Source organism: Meriones unguiculatus, chromosome 14, assembly GCF_030254825.1.
Source record: "Meriones unguiculatus strain TT.TT164.6M chromosome 14, Bangor_MerUng_6.1, whole genome shotgun sequence".
NCBI lineage: Eukaryota > Metazoa > Chordata > Mammalia > Rodentia > Muridae > Meriones > Meriones unguiculatus.
Window position 1 is genome coordinate 3,670,825 of NC_083361.1, and position 23,621 is coordinate 3,694,445.

At 58.6% G+C, this 23,621-nt stretch overlaps 2 protein-coding genes and 2 non-coding genes across 5 annotated transcripts; 3 read left to right on the forward strand and 1 right to left on the reverse strand.

Annotated features, from left to right (window-relative positions):
• Positions 1 to 509: 509 nt before the first annotated feature.
• Positions 510 to 3,300, forward strand: Rps16 (ribosomal protein S16). The gene is made up of 5 exons (XM_021662227.2): positions 510 to 670; positions 798 to 899; positions 2,769 to 2,865; positions 2,957 to 3,004; positions 3,097 to 3,300. The coding sequence occupies exons 1-5, from the start codon at positions 623 to 625 to the stop codon at positions 3,240 to 3,242; spliced, it is 441 nt and encodes a 146-aa protein (XP_021517902.1). The 5' UTR covers positions 510 to 622; the 3' UTR covers positions 3,243 to 3,300.
• LOC132647581 (small nucleolar RNA SNORA40) lies at positions 1,337 to 1,463 on the forward strand. The gene has a single exon (XR_009585929.1). It is a non-coding gene; the product is annotated as a small nucleolar RNA SNORA40 (small nucleolar RNA).
• A 5,912-nt stretch (positions 3,301 to 9,212) lies between the features above and the next one.
• Plekhg2 (pleckstrin homology and RhoGEF domain containing G2) lies at positions 9,213 to 20,463 on the reverse strand. 2 transcript variants are annotated; one of them, XM_021662236.2, is made up of 19 exons: positions 19,856 to 20,463; positions 19,112 to 19,242; positions 18,259 to 18,515; positions 18,088 to 18,188; positions 16,898 to 16,964; positions 16,748 to 16,794; positions 16,393 to 16,543; positions 16,073 to 16,210; positions 15,772 to 15,972; positions 14,298 to 14,390; positions 14,128 to 14,214; positions 13,745 to 13,778; positions 13,556 to 13,657; positions 13,417 to 13,464; positions 13,304 to 13,342; positions 13,139 to 13,155; positions 12,105 to 12,281; positions 11,089 to 11,989; positions 9,213 to 10,916 (listed from the first exon to the last, which is right to left on the reverse strand). In XM_021662236.2, exons 2-19 carry the CDS (start codon positions 19,218 to 19,220, stop codon positions 9,406 to 9,408), a joined length of 4,080 nt encoding a protein of 1,359 aa, XP_021517911.1. In that variant the 5' UTR covers positions 19,221 to 19,242; positions 19,856 to 20,463; the 3' UTR covers positions 9,213 to 9,405. The 2 variants fall into 2 exon arrangements, with proteins under 2 accessions (XP_021517911.1, XP_021517910.1); XM_021662235.2 differs by having other exon boundaries at positions 18,259 to 18,518.
• Positions 20,464 to 20,847: 384 nt separating this feature from the next.
• Positions 20,848 to 20,940, forward strand: Trnai-uau (transfer RNA isoleucine (anticodon UAU)). Its single transcript is given in 2 exon segments — positions 20,848 to 20,885; positions 20,905 to 20,940. It is a non-coding gene; the product is annotated as a tRNA-Ile (tRNA).
• The last annotated feature ends 2,681 nt before the right edge of the window (positions 20,941 to 23,621 follow it).

Genomic DNA, 23,621 nt, shown 5'->3' on the forward strand with positions numbered 1-23,621 from the left:
GGACCCGAGTTCAGTCCCACGTACCCGCTCGCTGACATCCTGTAACTCCTGTAACTACATTTCCAGGGAGTCGGCAGCTGAACCCACAGAAGTATGAAATCTTAAAGCAAGGCGACCTGGAGGATTCTGGACAACGATCTTCTAGGCTAACTGCCCTGAAGATGGGTCCTGAGGGTAGGCAGGTTCTCTAGGAGAGGGCCATCCTGGGAGCAACAGTTTCCCAGGAGCGGGTGCTGGGGAGAAGAGGCGAAGGCAGGTACAGGGCACGGACTCTGAGGAGGAATCGTGTGGAATGCAGGAGGAAAGGGTCAGGTGTCCTGGGAAGAGGAGACTCGGATGGGAAAAGACATCGAGGGAAAGGTAGATCACGGCGGAGGGGCCGAAGGCGCCGCGGGCCCAAACCCCGCCCATTCCCACACAGCCCCGCCCCTCCGGTCCTCCAAGACCGCCCCTCCCTTGCCTGAGGGCGTTCCCGTAACGTCAGCCGTAAAGCTCGCTTTCGTCGCGACGCAGCGCGCAAGGCGCCTGCGCAGGCCCTGGAAAACCGGCCGGGTGGCCCCGCGTTTTTCCTTTTCCGGTGGCGGCGCCGTGCGGTGAGGAGCTCGTGTTCGTACCCGCAGCCATGCCGTCCAAGGGTCCGTTGCAGTCCGTGCAGGTCTTCGGACGCAAGGTGTGCCAGGGGCGGGCAGGGAGGAGCCGGGGGGAGGCCGGGGCTGGGAGGCATCGGGCTCTGGGGCGCGCCTGAGAGCCGGGGCCCCGAACTCACACGGCCTCGCCGCCTCCCTCGCTCTCCGCAGAAGACCGCTACTGCCGTGGCGCACTGCAAGCGGGGAAACGGGCTCATCAAGGTGAACGGACGTCCGCTGGAGATGATCGAGCCGCGCACGCTGCAGTACAAGGTGTTGGTCGGGCATGGGCGTCCGGGAGGCGGGGGGGGGGGGGCGGGAGGAGAGGCCTCGGGGTTGGTAGAGGCTGACGTGGGGGAATGGCCTACGTCGCGGTAGGCCTGGGCTTCGGAAACGTGGAGTCCCGAGCTGGTAAGACAATTGAAGACGTGGGATCACAAGGACCCCTCAGTCTGCGGTGTCTGGAAGCCTTCCCCCCTGCGAGGAGCTGGTGGCCAAGGGGATAGCTCAGTGTGTGCGGCCTAATTGTAGGTTTCTCTCGTGGAAGTCTGAGTCTACAGACTCGTGTGTGTAAGCCCAGGACTCTGGGGAACAGTGGGGGCGGGGGGAGCACCGCTACAAAGCGCGGTTTGGGTCAGCGTGAGGTACAGTGTGAAACCCAGTGAAGGAAAGTTGCAAACAGCAGGAACCCTCCGCGGTCTGGCATTGGTGGCACTTGTATGGGTTTTTGTTGAACTGGTGGACAAAAGCTTAAAAAAACAAGTGCAAAAGCAAATCCTCTTTTGCAACCCAGAACTCATTGTTGTATGGGTTTTGGTACATGTAAGAAGGAATACCATACTCGGGGCATGCATGGTGATGGCAGTATTGATAATGCCGCTAGAAACCTTGTGGTGAAGCACACCTTTATCCTGGCACTCCAGGATCTCTCCTGACAGCCGGGGCTGCAGCAGAAACCCTGCGGGTGGGCGGGGATCCACTCGGGTGCCTCCGATGCTGGGTGTTCCCCAGTGTGGTCCTTGATACAATCTGAGCCAGTTCCAGTTACTGTAGTTGAAAAAGCAGATAATCTGCCCCCAAGATGAACCCAAAGTAAATTGTTTCAAGAAATTATATATCAGGCAGGGTACACCTTTAATCCCAGCACTCAGGAGGGAGAGGCAGGCAGATCATGAGGCCAGCCTGGGCTACAGTGAATCCAGGACCTCCAAGGTAACACAGAAACCCTGTCTCAAGAAAAGGATGGAGAGATGGCTCAGTGGTTAAGAGCACTGTCTGCTCTTCCAAACGGACCCGGGTTCAATTCCCAGCACCCACATGGCAACTCACAACTGTGACTCCAGTTCAAAGGGATCTGACATAATTACACCAATGCACATAAAATTAGATAAATTGTTTTACAAAAATAATATATCAAGCCTGTTAGGCAACTGAAGGACACATACTGGACCGGGGAGTTTCTCACCCTAGCCAGGGCCCCCTGCCGTTGTGTCTTGTAATCACTTACTCCCCTTTGGGTCCCTTGGTAAAATGGGAAGATTTTGTTTTTTTATTCTTGGGGAGGGGGGTTATATAAGAACAAATATGAAAGGTTTGGCTTAAATTCTATTCCTCTCAAAAAGAAAGAATGTGCTTTGCAGAGTGGAAAATGCCGGGTGTCTTTTTGTATGCCAGATACTGGGTGTTAGGGGCTTTTTGCTTTTAGTGTTTTTGAGATGGGGTTTCTCTGTGTGGCCTTGCCTCTCCTGGGACTCAGTCTGTAGACTAGGCTGTCCTTGAACTCAAAAAGATCTGCCTGCCTGTCTCCTGGGTGCTGGGATTAAAGGTGTGTGCTGCCACCGCCTAGTGGGGACTGGGGAGTTGGTTATTGGCTGTCAGTTCATTTGGAGGATTTGTTTGTGTGCTCGGTTATGCACTGGGGAAACAGGCAATGATCCCGATTGCACAGGTAGCAGTGGAACCAAAAGGGCAGGCTGCCTGGCAGGAGATAGTCTTGGTGATGTCACCCCTAACAGTATCCCGAGAACGGGACCTGACCTTGCCTCCAGGATTGGGAGCCACAGGGAAGATGTGGAATGCCCAGGGAGGGCGGTTGGGTTATCCAGGCTGTGCCTTAACCCTGTTCATTTCCCCTTTCTCTAGTTACTGGAGCCTGTTCTGCTTCTGGGCAAGGAGCGATTTGCTGGTGTGGACATCCGGGTCCGGGTGAAGGGTGGTGGCCATGTGGCCCAAATTTATGGTGAGTCTCAGGATCTTGACCTGTGGGTGTGGGCCAGCTCCCTGGAGCAAGATTCTGGGTTTTCACAGAGCTTTCTTGTGGTGTCTTGCAGCTATCCGACAGTCTATCTCCAAAGCTCTGGTGGCTTATTACCAAAAATGTGAGTGAGAACTGGTCCTTCCTAGTGGGCGGGGGCTGTAGGAACCAGGCTGGAGGCCTGTGGTTATTTGAATCTTGTCCCTTCATCTCCAGATGTGGATGAAGCCTCTAAGAAGGAGATCAAAGATATTCTCATCCAGTATGATCGGACCCTGCTTGTTGCTGATCCCCGTCGCTGTGAGTCCAAAAAGTTTGGAGGTCCTGGTGCCCGTGCTCGCTACCAGAAATCCTACCGATAAGCCCAGCTCAAGAGTCAGGGTTAACTTTGTAATAAACATCCTAGGATTTTAATGTCAATGTTTCTGTGGTGGTTTTTGTTTCATTTTGTTTTGTATTTGTGATTTGACGGAATGCAAGAGACACCCTTAATAAGTAGCTGTCAGGGTTAGAGAGATGTCTGCCTTCCCAGAGCATTTGAGTTCTGTTGTTTTTGTGATTATGATTTTGTTTGTTGAGACAGTAGACCCAGGCTGACCTCAAACTCAAGATTTGTGCCTGCCTCTTCCTCCCCATCCTGGGATTAAAGGAGTGCGCCACCATGTGCAGCCTCTTGAGGATTTCAGGTGCCTTCCTTGGTCTTTGTGTGCTTTGTAGAGGTGGCAGGTATGTTTGGTTGAATTTGTGGAGTGCATTGTGGGTAGAACTCAGGAGATGATGGTTTGTTCTCACAGGGTACATAGTTATTATGTGTAAGTGCATGTACACGTCAGAGGACCATCTTTGATGATCAGGTGCTGTGTACCTTAAAATATTTCTATTTAAAAATTTTAAGTTATTTATGTGAGTACACCACATGCCTGGTTCCTGCAGAGTCCAGAAGAGGGTGTGGCATCCCCTAGAACTGGATTTACAGACGGGTATGAGTCACCATTTAGCTGCTGAACCCAAGTCCTCCAGCAGAGCAGCCAGTGCTCTTAACCTTGGAGCCGTCTCTAGCCCCAGTCTTTTTGAGAGAAGCTTGTGTGCTTGAGAGAGGACAGATCCTCTGGAGCTTTAGTTTGTGAACTGCTAGAAGACAGGGCCTCTTACTGAAATGAATCAAGTAGCGTCTGCCTCCCCTGCCTAGAGATTATAAGTGCATGCAACCACACCCGGGGACAAGGTAGAGCAGGTTGGCCCCATTATCTGCCTGCCTCTGCCAAGTGCTGGGGTTGGAGGTGTACCATCAGGCCTGCTCCAAGGCCCTTTTCTGTTTAGAAATGTGTACGTGCTGCTCAAGGTGGGGAGGCAGAGCAGGCCGATCTCATAAGTACTCAGCCACAGAGCCACCTTGAGCCCCTCCCAGACTTAGTCTTAACCCAGTTTGGGGATTGAACTCTGGTCCTCAGGCTTCCAAAGCAAGCACTTTGGCAGTTGAGCTTTCTCTGTAGCCCCTTTTGGTGTTGAGTCTGGCTGTGTCTGCTGGGCTCCAGCAATCCTGCCATGCTTGTCCTCTGTCTGCCTGCTTTGTTTTGCATGGGAGCCAGCCCAGGCTTTGCACAAAGTCAGAGTTCTCTACCCTTTTGGACTTCACTGTGCTGTCACCTAGGAATCACTGTGCCTCAGGGTCCAGAATGCCGGAGCTAAACACGAAGAGTGGCGGAACTCTGTAAAGCTTGTTTCAACTGCTTGGCTGGGGTGGACGAAGGAAGGCATCTCCAGCTGAGGAAGTCTTAAATGTCAGTCCTTTTAGGAAGCCTTCCATCTGCAAGCAGGGCACACCCAGTGCGTCTCTGAGTTTGTCAATGGCAGAGTTGTGGTTTAGGTGCTGGGGTTTGAGCCCAAGGCCCATGTGCTCAGTTAGGGTAACCCCTAGAACCTATCTTTGACTCAGATGGGCTCAAGTGTTCATCTCTATGGGAACAGCATCCTATTTGCTGGGTCTGCTGTGGGGTTGCATATCTATTTTTAGGACTTGCAAAGGGAAGGTAAGGAAATCAGAAGTTCAAGGTTGTCCTTGGCTGTGGTGAGTTCAGCCTTATTTTCAAGACACTTTAATGAGTGCAGGGTCTGGAGAGGGCTCAGCGGTAAAGAGCACCAGTTGCCCCTCCAGAGGATCCTGATTCTGTATCTAGGGGTTGTGACACCTTCATACAGACATGCAGGCTAAACAATGCACATTAAAAAAAAATAATTGGAACCAGTACGTAGGAGCCTCTGTGGGTGTCAGGTTCTGTTCTGTGCTCTTCTGTTTTGTAGAAGACGGTAAGAATGCCAGGAAATGCCTCACTCAAGGGCACATGAGCCAGAAAGGGAGGTGGGAAGGCCCAGGCCCTTCATACCATGCTAAGAGGCTATGAGTCTACCCTACATCCTGTCTACCCTCAAGTCCTGTTTAGGGAGCATGAGGTCAAAGCGTTCAGCTTGTGGGAAAAGCCCAAGCCCACAGAGGAGCCAGCCCTGAGACGGTCTTGGGTTTTTGTGGGTCAGGATCTGCTGGAGGGCTGTTGAGTCTTCACACACCTCAGATGTGATGCAGGGGAGCCACTTTCCTACAAAATGCTGTTCCTGGTAGAGCTGTAGTAGGAGCAGTTGAATGGCCAGTGAGCTGCCCTGGTGAGCACTGGCCTTGTGTGTCCACCGAGGGGAAAGTTCGTACAGCTTGGAGATCCACTGCAGAATATCACACTGAGCCACTGAGCTGCTCACATTTAGTTTTTTGTTGGTTGAGACAGGATTTCATAGCTGGGCGTGTTGCCACATGTCTATAATCCCAACACTCTGGAGGCAGAGGCAGGTGGATCCATGTGAGTTTGAGGCCAGCCTGGTTTACAGAGTCCAGGACAGCCAAGGCTACAAAGAGAAACCCTGTCTCAAAAAAACCAAAAGCAAATGAGGGAGGGTTTCATTATGTAGTATTGGCTGACCTAGAACCAGCTATATAGACCAAGCTGGCCTCATAAGTCTCAAGAGCTCTGCCTCAAATGCTGGGAGTAAAGGCCTATCCATCACATTGGACAGCAGATTCCCGTAGGTAGGAGAGGCTCCTTAGGGCAGCACTGGCATCAGGCACAGAGAAGTAGAGTGGGGCTCTCCAAATACCAGGCAGATGCCAGGCTAGCATTACCTGACATGGTCGTGGGGGCCTTGTGATGGATGGCGATGAGGAATGGCCCTGAGTAGTGACAGCCTGCTCCACAGCTGCCGAAGGCATTACTGCAGCCGCAGGCAGTGAGAACGGCAGTGGGAGGGCAGCAGGCTCCATTCTAGTTATCCGTGGATTTGAGGGTCTCTACATCGCCCTGGCTTTCCTGGAACTCCCTCTGTAGACCAGGATGGCTTTGGACTCCGCCTGCCTTTAAAGGCGTGTTCCACAATGCCTGGCTTCACTCTGTTACTAAGCAGGGCTTTAACTGTGTTGCCAAAACTGGCCTCAGGGCTCCTGTCTCAGCTTCTAGACTGAGCAGAAGGGACTCAAGCACTGGCCATGGTACTGCTGTCCTCCGTCCCCTTTTTGAGCCTGTAGCCTGTAGCTGTAAACAGGTCGACAGGTGGGCAGAAGCCCTCTCCCCCTGGTGTTCTGGGGCTCCCGAGCACACACAGGAGCTGGGGTAGGATGAGAAGTGGAACTCATCAAAAGGACGCGGAGCTGAGGCTAGCCTGGGACCACAGCTGGAACACATCTGGAGAGGGGAATTGCTTCTTCCTCAAGCCAGGCTCTGGAGCAGACCGCCCCTTCTCCCTCCCTACCTCCTTAAATACCGGGAATTCCGGCGCCGCTGGGAGTCCAGGCCCGGCTGGGAACTTTCCTACAGCTGAGGGCGGCTGGGAATGTGCAGCTCTGCAGAGGCGGGAGGGCCAGCCTCAGTCTTGACCTTGGGGGAAGCCTCAGTCACTGTGTGAGGGGGGGAACTGGACACAGGACTCGGCACCCAGGGAGGCCCAGACACAGTCCAGGCCCTGCGGGTGGGCACAGTGGCCTTCAGTACGAAGGCAGCTCTTTATTGAGTCTGCTCTTGGGCTGGTTGACTCACGACCTCCCTCTTGTAGCCCTGGTGGCTCTTGGCACTAGATGGGCAACTCGGCTGTTAGGATTTGCCCGTTCCGCCCTTTCCCAGCAGTGAGACTAGCGAGGCGCCTCTCTATGCCTGCTTTCTCTCCCTGTTTCTTGGATGAGATAAGGGTCTCACCCTGGCCCAGGCTGTTCCCTTATCTAATGATTAAAATCAGGGAGCTGTAGAGAGGTCTTCGGTGCTCTTACAGAGGATCAGTTTCCATACTCCTGGTTGCCTCATACCTACCCAGGACTCCAGCTCCAGGGGAACCTGATGCCCTTCTCCTGGACTCCAGAGACACCTGCACCCATGTGTACACACAAACCAACCAAACCCACCAACAAGGGCTGGGGATAATGCTGGCAGTTGGCAGAGGACTCCCCTGCAAGCCCAGGGCCCTGAACTCGTTACCCAGCACTACAAAGCAAAGCCATTCTCATAGTGTCAGGGAGGTCGCTCATGGTCAAGCTCTTCAAAGTGTGAGGTCCACATTTGAGTCTCAGTGCAAAACCAAACCAAACCCTCATTCGCCTCTTAGGGATGCCGAGGGCCAAAACAGTGAGCTCACCCAGCGACAAGCTTAGAGCTAGCTGTGCTGTACTCAAGTGTGGCCTCTGGCTGCTAGCCAATGGCTAACAGATTCCTGAGCTCTGTAGGTCAGGACGAGGCCCTGTGTGTGTGTGTGTGTGATTAGACTGACTGCCTGGTGAGTCATGGGTTAAGATGCCCTTGAGAAGTGACAGGATATGTTTACTGGATGCTAAGACCACTGCGAGGAGTGGTCACTTTAAACGACAGGAAAGCCAGAGCTCTGCGAGGAATGTCACACGCCAAGTAGAAAAGGGACTTGGATTTATAGCCGTGACTTGGGGATGCCTTAGAATTCTAGGGAGGATTAGAGACGGTGAAGGAAGGAGCTGGCATTCTGTCATCAAACAAACTGTTTAAATTATGCTGCCAGGCAGAGACTGCTGGGAGGGGCAGGGTGCAAACACAAAACCCCTTTTGTCTCTAGAATTATTCTGTGGGAGGCAGGGGCATGCCGAGGAATTACAGCGGTCCCAAATGAGAAGGGATGCGGCGTGTATGTATTGGGGGGGGTGGGCACAATAATCAGAATATTCATGGGAAAAGGGGGCCTGGGTGTTCCCAGGGAAAACAAATGAGGGATGGAACTCCCAAAACCCCAACTTAATCTGCCCTGGTGTCAGCATGGAAAGGTCCTGAGGGCTTGTGGTGTCTGGAGAAATGGTAGCGGGCAGGCTGACTGCTGGAGGTGGTGAGGTGTACAGGTGACCAAGCGACGGGTAGATGGACAGATGGAAGGATGCGTGGACAAACACTGGGTGGAGATGGAAGCACATGTTGGATGTATTTAGATGGAAGAGGAGAATATGAGTTGGAGGTACAATGAATGAGCCTGGATGGACAGACAGAGGAGATGGAAACGCTGATGTGATAAGACACCAGGTGGATGGTGGGGGTGGTGGAGGCTGGCCATGGTGGCACAACACTTAATCCCAGCCATCAGGAGGCAGAGGCAGGCGGATCTGAGTAAAAGGCCAGGACAGCCAAGGCTGCAGAGAAACTGTCTCAAACAAAACAGAGAAACAAAACCAGCTCCCTCCTCCCCCCAAAAAAAAGGTACTAGATGGAAAGTGGATATACCACAGGGACAGAGAGAGGAAGTAGTAGCTGGATAAACAGGTGGCCGCTAAGGGAATGGATCTCAGGAGGTCGACATGGGGAAGGGTTCTTGTAGCCCAGGTTGCCCCCAAAAACCGCTGGTCTCATGCGGTCCTTGCGTCAGCCTCCCAAGCAGCTGGGACTGGAGGCCTGCTCCATCACGTAAGCCTAGTTTTCTTGACAGGTTATCAAATCACTGTAAACACCTTAGAACCACAGACTGGGTTCCAGCAGTTTCTAATGGTCCCTGAACAGCTGGAGGTTCTCCATTTTTGCCCTTTTTTGAAACAAGGTCTCACATAGCCAAGGATGGCCACAAACATCTGACCCTCCCTCTCTGCAGATTAAAGGCAGACACTATCACACCCAGCTTTATGTAGTGCTGGGAACTGAACCTAGGGGCTCTGAACACTCCAACTGAGCTACATGCCTAACCTGAGATAGACCAAATATTCTTAAGACTTTTCACCGTTTGGGCCACATCAGACCCCCACCCCAACTCATCATGACTTACCATCTCCCATTACCTCAAGAACGGCAAAACACACAGCAGTTCATAAAGTTAATTAAAAAATAACCACGGCCTCAGGAGCCCATCTGTGGACAGATTCCTGGGCTAGAAAGCTACAGCCATTTCTGGACCTGTGTCCAGACTCTGGAAGCCAGAACGGGGTAGGCGGCACCTGGCACAAGTCCTTGAAGCCTAGAGCCTGGTGTCCAGGCTTGCAGATGGAAGGGGGCGTCAGGAAGCCCCCGGGCCCTGGGAAGGCCCACAGGCTCCTCGGTGGGGGGCTGCCAAGAGAGCAGGGTGGTTTAGCCGGACCTGGGCTTTGGCGGGCCGTAGGCGCCCACCACCCCCGACCTGGATGCTAACTGTGGTGGCATAGCTGAGCCTCCTGGCTGGAGGGGCTGGGGGCTGGGGCTGGGGTGGCGGCGAAGGTGCCCGTGATGTGGGGGCAGAGGAGGACCAGTGACTCTGGGAGCCTACCAGGCCCTCCCCCCCAGGCCCCTGCCGGCGAGCCAGGCTCTGGCTGATGTACGAGGCTGCCAGGTACCTCGAGAGGGCAGCTGCACTCGGGCCCAGGAGCTGGCGTGTGGAGAGCGAGGGGCTATGTGGTGGTGTCAGGTCCGAGGACTCCGGCATGGCGACACGAGGGACTAAACCTCTTGGTTTGGATAACTCCATGGTGGTCTGAATGGGGAGAGTTATTAGGCCTTGAAGATCCTGAGAGCACCCTTGTTCGGCGAAGGGCATGGCAGCGGAGACTTGGTCGTCTGTGGGGTCCTGCCGGCCCAGTGAGGGGAAGAGCCTGGGAGCTGGTGTGGCTGTGAGGCTGGGCTCGCGACCCAGAGAATCTGGAGCCTCTTCCTGCTTGGGGAAAGACTGGGGGGCTTTGGCCCTGCTGTCGTTAAGGCCCTGTGGCTGGGACACGGGGATGGCAGTGGGCATCTGAATGTCTTGGGACAAAGATGGCAGAGGGCTGCATGGGGTGCAGCAGTCTGGACGGTCCCCCTGTGCAGGCAGAGGTAAGGCACCAGGGCCCTCAGTGTCTGGGAGGTCCGGTGGCAACGGTAGTGGGGTGGCTGGGCTCTGATGGTCAGGGCTGCTTGTGCATACTGGTGAAGGGCTGACAGATCGGCTACCAGGAGCAGCTAGGCCCTGATCAAGGCTGACATCTCTCTGCTCAGTTTCTGGGGCACTGTTTGGGCTCTGGCTGTCTTCATGGCCTTCTTGTTTGGGCAAAGGGGTGGTAGCTAAAATCCTAATGCCAGCACAAGCTCCCTGTTTGGGCAGTGCCCCGCTAGTTGGCATCTGGAGGTCTGTGTGGCACTCTTGCCCAGGAAGGCAGCTGGGGGTGGGCTGGACCTGGATTTCCATGTGGCTTCCCTGCTCAGCTGAAGGGGTGGCAGCTGGAACCTGGCTTTGTAGCTGACTCTGATCAGGCAAAGCTAAGGCAGCTGGGACCTGGCCGTCAGGAGGAACTTTCTTGGACAGAAGGGATGGAACCTGTGTGTTCTGGAAGTTGCTTTGCTCAGGTAAAGGGGTAGGAGGTGGAATGCAGCTACTCAGATGGTCCTGCTTGGGCAAAGCTGAAACATTTAGACTCCGTCCATTCAGATCATCTCCTTGCTTAGACAAAGGTGTGGCAGCTTGAACCAGAGCAGCAGGGCCCATTGGGACAGACTCCTGGGCACAGTTCAGTGGGAAGGCCAGCTCACATACAAGCACATGTCCAAAAGCAGGCAGGGGCCCTGTATGCAAAGGAAAGAGGGTCAAGGGCTAAGGGTGTAACTCAGCAGTACAGCCCCTGCCTAGAATCCCCCAGTGAGGGGCTGGGCTGTGGCTCAGTGGTAGAACGCCTGCCTAGAATGTGGTAGAGACCCCAGGCTCTAGCACCACAAGGATAAAAAAAGTTTAAGTCACCTGGTTCCGCCTCCTCCTGGGGTGGGCAGGGGGATGGCTGGGGTTGGGCCAGGACGCGGGGGCGGCGTCGGGGCGCATTGTTGGACGCTCTAGTCTCGGCTCGCTGCATCTGCTGGATCCGCTCACTGTAGAGCCGAGCCAGCTCTCGCACCCGGGAAGCTGCCCGCTCGGAGCGCGGCATTCCTGCCTTCCCGCTGGCGCCGCCTCCACTAAGATCACAGTCCTCCAGGATCAGCAGAGGTTCTGGGAAGCCGGGCCGGGCCAGCTGCCCCTGCTCCAGCGCCTGCCAGGCGCTCCGGATCTCTGAACAAGAGCGGTATTCCAGTTCTTCCGGGAATCCTTGGACGGAGGTGCCGTCCTGGGCGGGCACGGCTGGGAAGGACCCACCTTCTGGGTCTTCCTCCTGCCCACCTCCGCTTTCTCCTGGTGGCTCACTTAGTCTTGCTACATTGCTCCCAGGTAACTGTTCGCTCCTGGTGGCCAGAGGCTGGGCTGGCTCCTGCAGGGGCCCAGGGAGCCAGGAGCCACAGGGGAAGGAGGGGGTGCTGGCCAGGCTGGCAATGTCAGACACAGTGGACATGGGTGAGAGGCGGGTCATCTCAAACACACCGGGGACATCAGAGAGCCTGGGGAGGCAGGGGACCTCGGGAATTTCTGGAAGGCTGGGCACGTCACTGGGAATCTTGGTAAGGCTGGGAATGCTGGGAATGTCAGCTGGGCTGGAGCCTTCCAGCCCCTCTAGGACATGGAGCGGGGAAGGCTCCCGTTCATCTGTCTCCAGCTCCTCGTCCTCCTCCTCCTCGGAAGACTCCCGGCTGGGCAGGGCTTGGAACGGCAGGACCTCGCTTTCAGCTGGCACCCTGGAGTCTCTGGGGCGCTTGGGAATGTCGTGGGTGCCTGGCTGTAGTGGGTACACAAAGAGAGCCAGGCGATCAGGGGCATGGGTGGGCCGGACTGCGGTCTCGGCCTGCCAAGGCCAGCACTTGGAGGGCACCGTGACGGCAGCCCCAGCTCACCCCTGCATCCCTGAGGCCTCTCTGGCTCAGCAACTCTAGAATCTCCTCGGTGATGGAAGTCCCTGGCGGGTCCAGCGTGGGAGGCCCTGCGTCCTCCAGGTCCTCAGGGACACTGGAAGCAGACACCGGTGGCTGCCGCTCAGGTGGGGGGTGGAGTTCTCCTTCACTGTCAGCGTGCTGAGGAGGCGACAGAAGGCAAGAGCCAGGAGTGCTCTGCGCCCCAAACTCCCAGCCCCTCCTCTTGGGGAAATCAAGGCCCGGTCTTAGTAGCCAACGGTAATCCTCTTGCCTTCCACCACAGGCAGCCTGGCCTCACCTCCCTTCTTAAAATGTGCTGGGGTGGACCCTAGGGACTCAGGCACACCAGACATTCTACCACTGAGTGTTAGTCCCCCGAACCCACACACACACACTTGCCCTTTTTTATTTTTTTGAGAGACAGGGTCTCACTGTGTAGCCTGAGCTGTCCCAGAACTCAATATGCAGACCAGGCTGGCCCTGGACTCACATAGATCGACCTTTGGCTGTGGTACCCTTTCTAATTTTTCTGGTTTTTTGAGACAGGATTTCTCTAAGTAGCCCTGGCTGTCTGGAAACTCGCTCTGTAGAGCAGGCTGGCCTCACAAGGATCCCCTGCCCATTTTTATCTTGAGGCTTCAAACTTGTGATCTTGTTTCAGTTTCTATTATCACCTGAATTGCAGGCCTCTGCCAAACCTGTCTTAACACCTCTGTTTGTCTGTTTGAGAGTCTCAGATGGTGTAGGCTCGACTAGAACTCACCCATATTAAGGGTAACTTAGAATCCCTGGTCCTCCTGCCTCGATCTTCCTTGTGCTCAGACTTCAGGCTTATGCCACCACATCTAGTTTTATGTGCGCCTAGAGCCCTGTGCATGCTGGGTAAGCACAGAACCAACTTAACTGTGTCCCCAAGCCTTTAATCTGTGCTTATTTTGACCCAGGATTGTGGAATTTCTCTTCTCCACTGGAGCTAGCAATTCAGGTACCAGACTTTGACCCAGGGGACCTCTTACCTTGACTTGAGGCTTATCTGGGGATGGAGAAGAGAGAAGAGCAAGACAAAGGAGTAAATTATTTCCTGTAACCAGCCAGCTGCCCCTCTCCTCCCTTCCCATCCACCCCCAGAACATTCCTGGAAAGAGACAAGGACGGACTGACAGACATGGACAGTCACTAACCGTTCTGGGGAAAAATGACGTAAGGTTCCTTTGCTGGCTCTGGGGGAAGGAAACAGGACGTCAGGAGGCCGGGCCATTGTGTCCCTCCATCCCCTCAACTGGCGGCTGCTTACCAGACTGCCTTCGGCCACGGCGGCTGCCTGAAAGTCGTGGAGATGGAGCTGTGGGAGAGATGGTCAGAGTCCAGTGAGCCCTGCCCTTCAGGCTTGGGGGAGGGGCTGGGGACTTGAACCCACATTCTATCTCAGTTACCTGGGTTTCTTCTGCCGGGGGTGAAACTCCGGGCGTCTCGGGGCCGGGGAGAGTCCAGCGGGGAAGTTGGGGGTTCTGGGATAGGTCTGCTTTTGGGAGCACCTGTGGGGAGAGTTGGAGAATAAACTGTCTTTCTTGGAAGCATCTCCTCACCTCACGCAGGAACTCGGCCCTGGCCCCTGGACTCACAGTGCAGGCTGTTTTCCAAAAGAACTTGCTTTGCCTGAAAGACAGGGAGACGGAGAGATGCTGGACGGATGGAGCTGGGAGGGTAGAGGCTGAGCATCAGCCATTCCCAGAAGCGAACGGCCGCTACCGCCAGGCCAACGACAGTCTGTGCTCACCACAGCCCCACAGTGTAGGCCCGGTTCCTCAAGGTGAGGAAACCAAAGGCCGGGGACCTCCCTGCCCAAGATCCCAAAGCGAGAGCACACTGAACTGCAAAGCCAGAAAGCCCAACTCTGCAGGTTTAGCCATCAGGTGGCCGCAGGGCACCGCCCACATGGCACAGGGGTCAGCCGTGAACACTGGGTTCGGGCATTCTCAAGGCCGCTGGGCGGGCAGGTCCGCACCTTGGCAGGGATGGAAGCTGGGTGGTTCTCAAAGAAGAGGCGCTGGAGGCAGTGGATCCACAGCCGTTTCTCTTCCTGGTTCTTGGCCTGGGGTAAGGTGAGTGGAGGTGGGGATCTGGAGCCTGAGCTGTGGCAGGGGTGGGTGTCGGCCCAGCCCACCGCCCGCATACCTGGAGCAGGTGTCTGTGCTTGGGGATGGTCAGATCTGACACCTTGAACCCTAACGGGTCTCGGGGAGTCTCGCTCACACTCAGGTTACAGCACTGGGGAAGGAGCGGAGAGTGGGGTACTGAGAACCCTCCCGCACCAGATGCCCTGGAGAAAGCACTGGGGTTCTGACCTCCCAGGAGCCCCCACAAGCTGCTTTGCATTTACCTCCCCCCCACCCCCCGCCCCGGAGGCTGGGCTCTATTCTCTCCCTTACCAGCCTCCTTCCTACAGTCCCGAAGATGCACTTCCTCCTCGTCCTCCCGGCCCTCCATGCTCTGCTGGACTTACTTTTATTATCATTATTATTATTGAGACAATTTCTCTGTGTAGCCTTGGCTGTCCTGGAACACCCCTATTTATTTCTCTACTTCTTTGTTTTTCCCCTAGGACACCCCTACTTATCTATTTACTTGTTGGGCTGGCCAGGCTGGCCTCAAACTCAGAGATCCACCTGCCTCCACCTCCCTGAGTGTCGGGATCACAGGCGTGTGACACCACGCCCGGCTTTATGCCCACATTTCTAAATGATGCCCAGTTCTATCCTCCAGGTATTCTGATTGAACACCTGTGCGCAGATCCACAGGGGGTAGGAGAGACCGAACTGTGAGAGCCACTCCCTCCCCCCCACACAAGCAAACTGTGGGCCATGGCCACACAGCTCAATCTCACCTTCGTTCTGCAGGGCAGACTCAACACCTTTGTTCTCCTACCATCTAAAAATCCTTTCACCTTTAATCCCAGCGCTCGGGAGGCAGAGGCAGTGAGTTCGAGGCCACCCACAGCTATGGAGTGAGACCCTGTCTCAAAACCTAACAAGCTGTATGGGGGTGGGGTCTGCTTCCTGCCTGTGGGTCCGAGTCCCCTGAAGCCAGAGGCTTTGGATCCCTTCCCCTGGAGCTCAGACCGTTTTGAGCAGCCTGACAGAAATGCTAGGATCAAATCTGGATCCTTTAGAAAAGCTGTCACTCCAGCCCTGACATTTTTATAGGTCAGAGATCAACTCTGTGGCGTCTTCACTCACTGGGCCACGCAGCGGCCTGCTATGTTCACGGTTGCTTTTTTGGTTGTGTTTTGTTTTGAGACAGCTAGCCCAGAACACACAGAGCTCAGGCTGCCTCTGCTGAAGTTTGTTTCTGAAACAGGATCTCACTATGTAACCTACACTGGCCTTGTAGGTCTGACCGAGGGCCTAGTTTTCAGATGTGAGCTACCACACCCAATTTAGCAGGTTGCCCAGACTGGTCTTGAACTTTCTCTGTAGCCCAGGCTAGCTTTGAACTTTTGATCTTCCTGTCTCAGTTACTGGAATCATAGGTCAAATGTCACAGGTAACTATGGTCCTTGGAAGCCAGTCTGTCCCCTAAAGCAGCCTTGGGGTGCTCGAGTGAAGACATACTGAAGGTTTGTCCTACCCAGACTGCACCCCATACTCACAAAGATGTGGCCCTTGTAGGTGTATTCGGGGCCCCGCCGCTTGGCCACGAGCAGCATCCGGGAGAACAGGAAGAGCAGGCGCTCTCCCCCACGCAGCCGGGGGCCTCCCCCGCCGCCCCCACGGAAGGTGCCTTCCAGGACCAGCTCTCCAAAGGCACTGAGCTCCGGGCCGGTCCAGCCTCCCAGCCGCCGCTGCACTTCCTGCAGGGACCACAGCAGGCACGGACACAGGCCAAGACAGGGGTTAGTGACAGGCCCGCGAGGACCCCAGCGCAGCTGGCCCCGCCCACCCCGGGGCCACCTGCAGGCGTGCGGCGTGCTCCTGTTTGCGCTTCATGTCGTTGATGTACCAGGCCACGGCAGTCATGGACACAATAGCTTCCTCCACCATCTCGCGCCCTCCAGTGTCCGGGCCCTCCGCCCAGTGCTTGCCTAGTTCCTGCCAGTCATCAGCAGGGCACACCCGGTGGGAGAGAGGAAGGAGGAAGAAAGGAAGGTGAGCGTGACAGCAGGCAGAGAAGCGTGTAAGGGGAGACCACAGACACTTCGGGAGTCGCCCGGGCTGGCTGTCGGACCCCACCACGGCCCTCTCCACAGCCAGGGCCAAGGGCCACGGCTGACCTGCAGCAGGAGATGGTACTTCAGGATGCGCTGAACGGGCTTCAGCAAGAAGCTCTGGAGAGGCAGGGAGTGGCGGAGCTGGGCCTGCCGTTCCTGCAGCCACAGGGTGGCAGGCGGGGACAGTGACAGCTCTCGGAGCAGGGCCAGGGAGCTGGAGGCACAGCATGGATCAGTGGTGGCCGGTGCCCCCGGCGGGCAGGGCTGGGGGAGCTGGCCAGTGGCCAGGGTGGGGTGGTCGGGTCACGGCAGTTAGGGAAGTCGGTGACCACCAAGGTCTGGCAGGGGCTGCGAGGTGGGCTCTGGGTGGGTTGGTGGGTTAGAGGGTAAAGCCAACCGGGGACTCCCCCGGCCTCACCTCGGGTAGTTCATGCAGTACAAAGTGTAGATGTCAAAATCCTCGCTCTGCGGGAACACGGGAGTCAGCACCACCTAGCTCGCGTGACCCGTGAAGCCCGCCCAGCCGTTCCCCGGCCTCGAGCTGTCCTCAACGCTGGCCCACACTCACCCTCTGCACGAAGCACTCGGCGATGCCCCCGGCACTGCTGCAGCCCTCCAAGTCCTCCAGGAGCTCGCTGTGGAGGAGGGGAGGTAAAGGTCTCGCCCGCCTCCTCGTCCCGCCCCGGGACTCCAGACAGCAAGCGGGAAGGAGCTCAGGCGGCTCGTGAGGAAGCACACTGTGCTCAGCTTTATGCTCCCAGGCTGACAACTGTCACAGCTGGCGTGGCGTGACCCGGGGAGTGACACCACAGCCCCGGGAAAGAGGGTGTCGGGAGTCCCCAAACAGATGATCTTAAAATCCCGCAGTGAGTCAGGGAGAGGTGGCACTAGCCTGTGAGCTCAGCTACTTGGGAGGACGGAGAGAGTTCAGTACCAATGTGAACTGCTTTAGGGAGACTCTTGTTTTTTCTTTTTTTTTCAAGACAGAGTTTCTCTGTGTAGCCTGGGCTGTCTTAGAACTCGCTTTGCAGACGAGGCTGGTCTCAAACTCAGAAATCTGCCTGCCTCTGCCTCCCCAGAGCGCTGGGATTACAGGTGTGCACCACCACACCTCGCTCTCTCAAAACGAAACCAGAAAAGGGAGAAAAGCTTAGGGCATAGCTCACTCATACAGAGCTTGCCCAGTATGTCTAAGAGCCAGGGTCCAAGCACCAGTCTATTTTTTTTTAAAAAAAAGAGCCTGTTAGAAACCAGGCATGATGCACACACCTGTACTCTCAGCCCTCGGGGAGATCTCAATTTCCAGGCTAGCTGAAACCACACACCAGGAGACCCCATTTCAACAAAGCCAAGACTAGCTGGGTGTGGTGTGCATGTGTCTAATTCCAGCACTTGGGAGGTGGAGGCAGGGGCGCGTGTTCAGGCAACCCAGCAAGCCCCAAGCCACTCTAGCTCCCCGAGAGCCTGTTTACCTCACAAAATAAAACACACCACAAAAGCTTGTGGTTCTGAAGGGTCACGTTTGGGCCCCAGTGAGCAGCCAACTGGGTTTGTCGTAGGCCCAGGGAGCTCTGGTGGTAAGTCTGGGAAAGTCCTGGCCACCCAGGCCCCTTCAGTGGTTCTACCCTCCTTGCCCGCCCCGGGTCCTCACTGCCCCCACATGCTGGCTCCATGTTAGCACCCTCACACGGCAGCCTGCCCACGGCACTGGGTTAGAACACAGCCCCTCCCCTGCTGCCACAGCAGCCAGTCCCTGACCTGCTAAACTCATAGATGTCCTCGATGTTGGCAAACAGCGTGCCCACCTGCTCCAGGTTCAGGCCCAGCGCCCTGCCATCCGTCAGAGGACCCAGGTAGTCCTGTGGGAACGACAGGGGTTACAGACCCCTCGGCCCGGGCGCGGGTCCCCACTGTCTTCCGGCTCCTCACCTCCACGATGCTGCGAAGGTCCCGAACATACGCCCGCTCCGTCTCCACGATCTCCCTGGCCACTCGCTCCAGCCTGGAGGGTTTCACTGAACCCTGGACGCCCACGGGCGACAGGTGCAGGCGTATGGGGGGCTCTGGGAGGGGCTCCGGCCCCGAGGCTGAGCAGGCCGGAGCAGGGTCCCCCTCAGAGCCCACAGTGCTCAGGGAGGTGGAGCTTCCAGAACCCCTCAGGGAAGCCATGAGAGGGGCGGCAGGGGCTGCTAAGGAAGGGAACAAGGGGTCAGGGCTCCCCAACTCACTCACACTCAGCTGACAGTTCCCACGGGTCTCGGCAGCACTCGACTAATCTGTCCAGGCTGATCCTGTACCTGTCTGGATCCTTCCTTCCCTTCCGGGCCTTGAGCCTCCATTGCGTTAACTCACCTCCTCCATCAACCACAATTACCATCGGGAATCTGTCCAACTGACCCTGTCACTGCCACAATCACAAGCCCTTTACACTCAAGTCCAGCGTCTTCGGCCCCACAGGGCCCCATCCAACGCAGCCAGGGCGGACGCCTTCACCAACTCCCCTCTGAACGGCGCATCTACGAGCCCTCACCCCTTCACATTCAACTCTGTCCGGAACCTCAGAGGAGCAGCTGCCGGCCTTTGTGCACACTGCTCCCTGTATGCAGAACACTCCTTCGTGTCCAGCTCCTCTCTCCTGAACTCTGAGTCCTCCGCTTAGCAGTCTCCTCCGTGGTCTTGGTGTTGGCGGCGCGGCTCAGCTCTGGGCCAGCCACAGAAGGATGCTCAGTGCCCTGAGGGAAGGGACAAATGCCCACAGGCTCCACCTGTCTGGGCTGCTCACCTGTCGGAGTATCACTCACAGCTGCGCAGTCACAGGCTTCACCTTGGTGGCCACACCCGAGCCTAAGGCTGGGTTTGGACAGGCTGAGGCCCCGGGTTCCCTCCGGCATGGCTGAGTGGCACAACTCGGACCTACAAAGAGACCCGCTTCTTGGGAACAGAACTTCGCCGGCCTGGCTGCAGCTCCAACTCACGGATAGGGTACTAGAAGTTGATCGACATCCAAGCAGGGCCCCCAGGGAGATTCAAAGTGACAGAAACAAGGGGCTGGGAAGACAAGCCGAAGATGGAAAGGTTGAGACAAAGAGCGAAGACAGCAAAAGTGCCCGAGTCTGCAAGTCCCATCTGTCTGGGGCCCCCCTCCCCCGGGCTCAGGGATCCTGGGAACTCTCAGGCTCAAGCTGCAACTGAGGGCGAGGGGCAGGGCTGGGAAAAACCGTGGGCGGGAGAGGCCGCGGGGTCCCAGGGGAGGGCGGAGGCTGGGGGACCGGATGCCAGGGTCCTGCAGTCGGCTTCTTACCCCGCCCAGGGCTGCGCGCTGGGGCGCTGGCCCCGAGCCCTTCACCCAGCTCCAGCCGGCTCCCGAGGCGCCCCAACCGCAGCCCCCGCCGCCGGAGCGTGCCCCTGTGCGGTCGCAGCCCCGACTCCCGCCGGCGCCTCCGCTCCCCCCGCCGGCACGCCCCCTCATTGTTCCGCCTCGGCGCCGCCCCCTCCCCCCGGCCCCCGGCCCCTCGCGCGCCCTCACCTCCCCGGGAGCCGCCGGCCCTGGGGTCGGAAGTCCCGCGCGCCTGGACGGGAGTGCGTGGTCCCCGGGAAAACCCGCACCCAGGGTCGTGAACTTGGGGCTCTGGGACTGCAGACTCCGGGCAGAGTTGGGATCCGGAGTCCGAAGTCTCGGTGTTGTAAGCGGACGATGCTGCAGCCCTCCTCTCGAGGCTCTGCCGGGGGCGCCGGGGCCCCGAGTGCCCGGGTCTTCTAGGTAGGGCTGTGTGCCGTAGGGGGATCAGGAGGGGCAGGGAGGAAGTCACCTCCGGGAGGGACCGCGAAAACTCCTGCAAGTGACGGACGCTGCGGCCCGGGCTCGCGGCGCCAAGTCGCGTCCCCAGGCGGCTCCAGGAGGGGGCCTCGGCCTGCGCGGGACCTCGCGGGGATGCGCGGCCACCGCTGCGGCGCGTCTTCCCAGCCCGGTGCGGGACGGGCCTCCGGCCTCGGAGCTCACGTCCCGGCCCCGCGGCTCGTCCAGGAGGGGGCGCTGCGCAGCGGGGGCCCGGCCCGGCGCGGGAGCCGGCGCGTGCGGGCCTCTGGGGCCGCGGGACAGGGCTCCGGGACGCCGCGGGCAGAGTCGGGTCCCAGATGTGGGGCGGGGGGCGGCCGCCCGAGGCTTCCCCTCCCCCCGGCGGCCGCCGCGGCTCACATCCTGTTCCCGCCCGCCGGGGGGAGGGGCCGCCTTCCGGCACGCCCTCCCGCAAAGGGTTAAACCTCCGCCCCCTACTCTGAATAGTCGCAGAGGGCGGGTCCCGCGACGGGCCACGCCCACATTCCAGGCGCCCCGAGGACTTTTGCCTTTTACAGCAAGGGCCGGCGAGGCGTGAGAAGCCGGAATCGCTGCACGCTCGCGTTCCCATTGGCCAGCCGGAGGGCTTTGTATTTGCATATGCCGCGGTGGGCGGGGTCCGCGCGGAAAGCCGCGCGACTGGAACTGACTGAAGGACTTTGTGGCGCGAGGGTGCGGCCGGAGCTCCAGTGGCGCAATCGGTTAGCGCGCGGTACTTATATGTCAGTGCAAGCGGGGCGATGCCGAGGTTGTGAGTTCGATCCTCACCTGGAGCACTCCTTTTCCTCCCGCCTTGCCCTAAGTGGCCGTGCTTTCGTGATGTGGTCTCATCCAGTTTTACGAGTCTTTCACATTTCTATGACCACACGAAACGGTTTCGCTTGTTCGAGACAGGGTCCCACCAGGTAACTTCTGGCTGCCCTGGACTCCGCCTGTAGACCAGGCTGGCCTCGAACTCACAGAGGTCCTCCAGCCGCTGCCTCCGGAGGGCTGGGATTGCAGGCGTGCGTCCCAGGACCTACAGAACTTTGAAGAAGGAGCGTTTCCTTGCGAGTGTTTGGCGATGGTCGGTCGGTTGGAACCGAACCGGCGGCGCGATCCCCATTGCGGTCGCCAGGGGGCGACGCCGCCTCGTCGGATGGCCCGGGCGTCGACTGTCGGGTGGAAGGAAGGTCGGATCAGGCCCTGCCTCCAAAGCGAACCCCGTCAGCTTTCCGAATCGCTTTTTCCCAACGCACAGCGAGCGCTCTCCGGGCACCTCTGTCCCCCAGGCCTGCGGGACTGCTGAAAAGGTGCTAAGAGCATTTAAAACCCGACCTCCAGTGTTCCCCAGCCTGACTCCTGCCTTAGTCACCACCTGGGAGCGAGAGGACAAGCTCAGATTAGGGAGTGACACAGACGCAGACTGCCTCAGGCCTCGGGCCGGCCGTGGGGTCTATCTCACGGGCGTGGGTGTTCTGCCTGCGTGAGTGTCTGGGAACCGCGTGCGCGCTCGGTACCCAGGAGGAGGGCGTTAGACCCTGGAGCTGGGGCCGTGTGGAGGAGGGAGAAGCCAGGACCTGCCATCGTCAGTGTTAACTGCGGAGCCATCTCTCCAGCCGCGGGGGAGCTGTTGGAACAGACCCCCGGGGGAGAGGAGTGAGCCTGGGAAGGCGGGCGGGCTCCAGGTGACACCCTCTTGGAAGATGGGTGTGTCAGTGCGGCCGGAGTGCAGAGCAGGCCCCGCAGGCGGAGGGTGTGTCGGGGGAGGGGGCGGGCTGCCGGGCTGCGGAGTCCCGACTGTGATTGAACCCTGGTGTTCTAACACGCTTCCCTGATGGGGGAGAGCAGCTGGTACAGGGGTGGGAAGGAGCGCGCAGGTGGGCTTTCGGCGGGGCCCTCGGTTCCAGTGAGCGCGCGTGGGTGCGTCTGTCTCCGGAGTGTGGCTGGCCAACGGGCCGGGGTCCTGCCCTTTTAAGTCCTTGTTTTTATTTTCTGCGTGCGAGGGTGTCGCAAGCATGCCTGGTGCCCAGGGAGGCCAGGAGAGGGCTCCGGGTCCTCTGGAACCGGGGTTGGGAGCTGTCATGTGGGTCCTCTGCAGGGGAAGCAGGTTCTCCTAACCTCTGAGCCATCTCTCCAGGACCCGGAGGCATATTCCTGGGCCAGGGCAGACACCGAGCACTTGGCTACATCCTCGGCTCGCGGTGACTGGGGGAGAGGAGGAGAGGACGACGGGCCAGGGCCAGGGCCCACCCACCCTCTTCCTCTCAGCGTCCGGCACTGACTACCCTCGTTCCCCCTACATTCCCGATGCCTCTAGCTCCGTGAGTTTCTGTTTCCCTCTCCCAACCCTTTCCTACAAAGCAGGGCCTGGGCCCCTTCTCACAGGAAGGCAGTTGCCTGGAAGAGGTGAGCAGAGGGGGGCAGAAGGGAAAGACGGACAGGGCTGGGGTGGGGGGAAGAGCAAGGTTAAGCACAGTTTTGGGAAAAGACAGAGGAAAGGAGAGGTTAGTTAGGAGGCAGAGGGCCTAACAGGGAGGGAGCCAGAGCGAGCCGAACGGAAGCCCTAGAGGCCGAGAGGCTGAGGGGAAACAAGCCGGGCCGCAGCCGTAGGTGGGAGGAGCTGGGGAGGGAGGGGAGCGAGGGCGGAGCGCGGGCCCTGACGCGGCCAGCTTCCGGCGCGGCCGGCCCAGCCGGAGCCCTTGCCTTGTATGGTCGGAGGACGGGGCTCGCCCAGCCCTGCGCCCCGCGAGCCGAGCCCGACGGAGCTCCGGAAATGCCCGATCGCGGTCGGCCCGAGGCCGCGGGGTCGGCCGGGGCTGGAGGGGCGCGCGGAGCCCGGGGCCTCCCACGTCTCCCCAGCCCGTCCACACCCGGGGGGCGCGCAGTACGGCCCCCCAAGCAGCGCTGAGGTCGAGGCCGGAGGCCGGCCAAGAGTTCCAGCCGCTCGGGTTCAGAGGTCAAACCCAGGCACCCCAGAAAGCCGTCCAGAGGCGGGCGAGGGGCTCAGCGGCGCCACCCCGACCTCCTCCCCGCGCCTCCGAGGCTGAGGCAGGGGACTGCCAACGTTTATAAACGAGGCGGCGTCCGTGCGTCCGCAGCCGGGCCCGGCCTCCTGGGCGGGGCGCAGCGTCCCCGCGGGCCGGCCAGCTCCGGGCTGACCCCCGCCCGGGCTCGCGTTCCGGCACATTCCGTCCTCGCCGCGCCGCCCCGCCCGCCTTGGCCCCGGGGGACGGAAACATCTCGTCTCTCCGCCCGAGCCGGGTCAGGAGCCGGAGGGACAGGACCCGAGGCCCCACGCCCCAGAACCCGCTCTCCCGGCTCCACGCGGTGACCTCATCTCGCCACGCCCCCTCAGGTGAACCTCCGCGCTGCCGGCGTCACTTCCTGCCAGGTAAGCGCCCCCAGGCCGCGGCCCGGAGGCCCGCTGACAGCGCTGCGGTGTGGCTGTGACCCCCAGGAAAAGCCAGAGTCCATC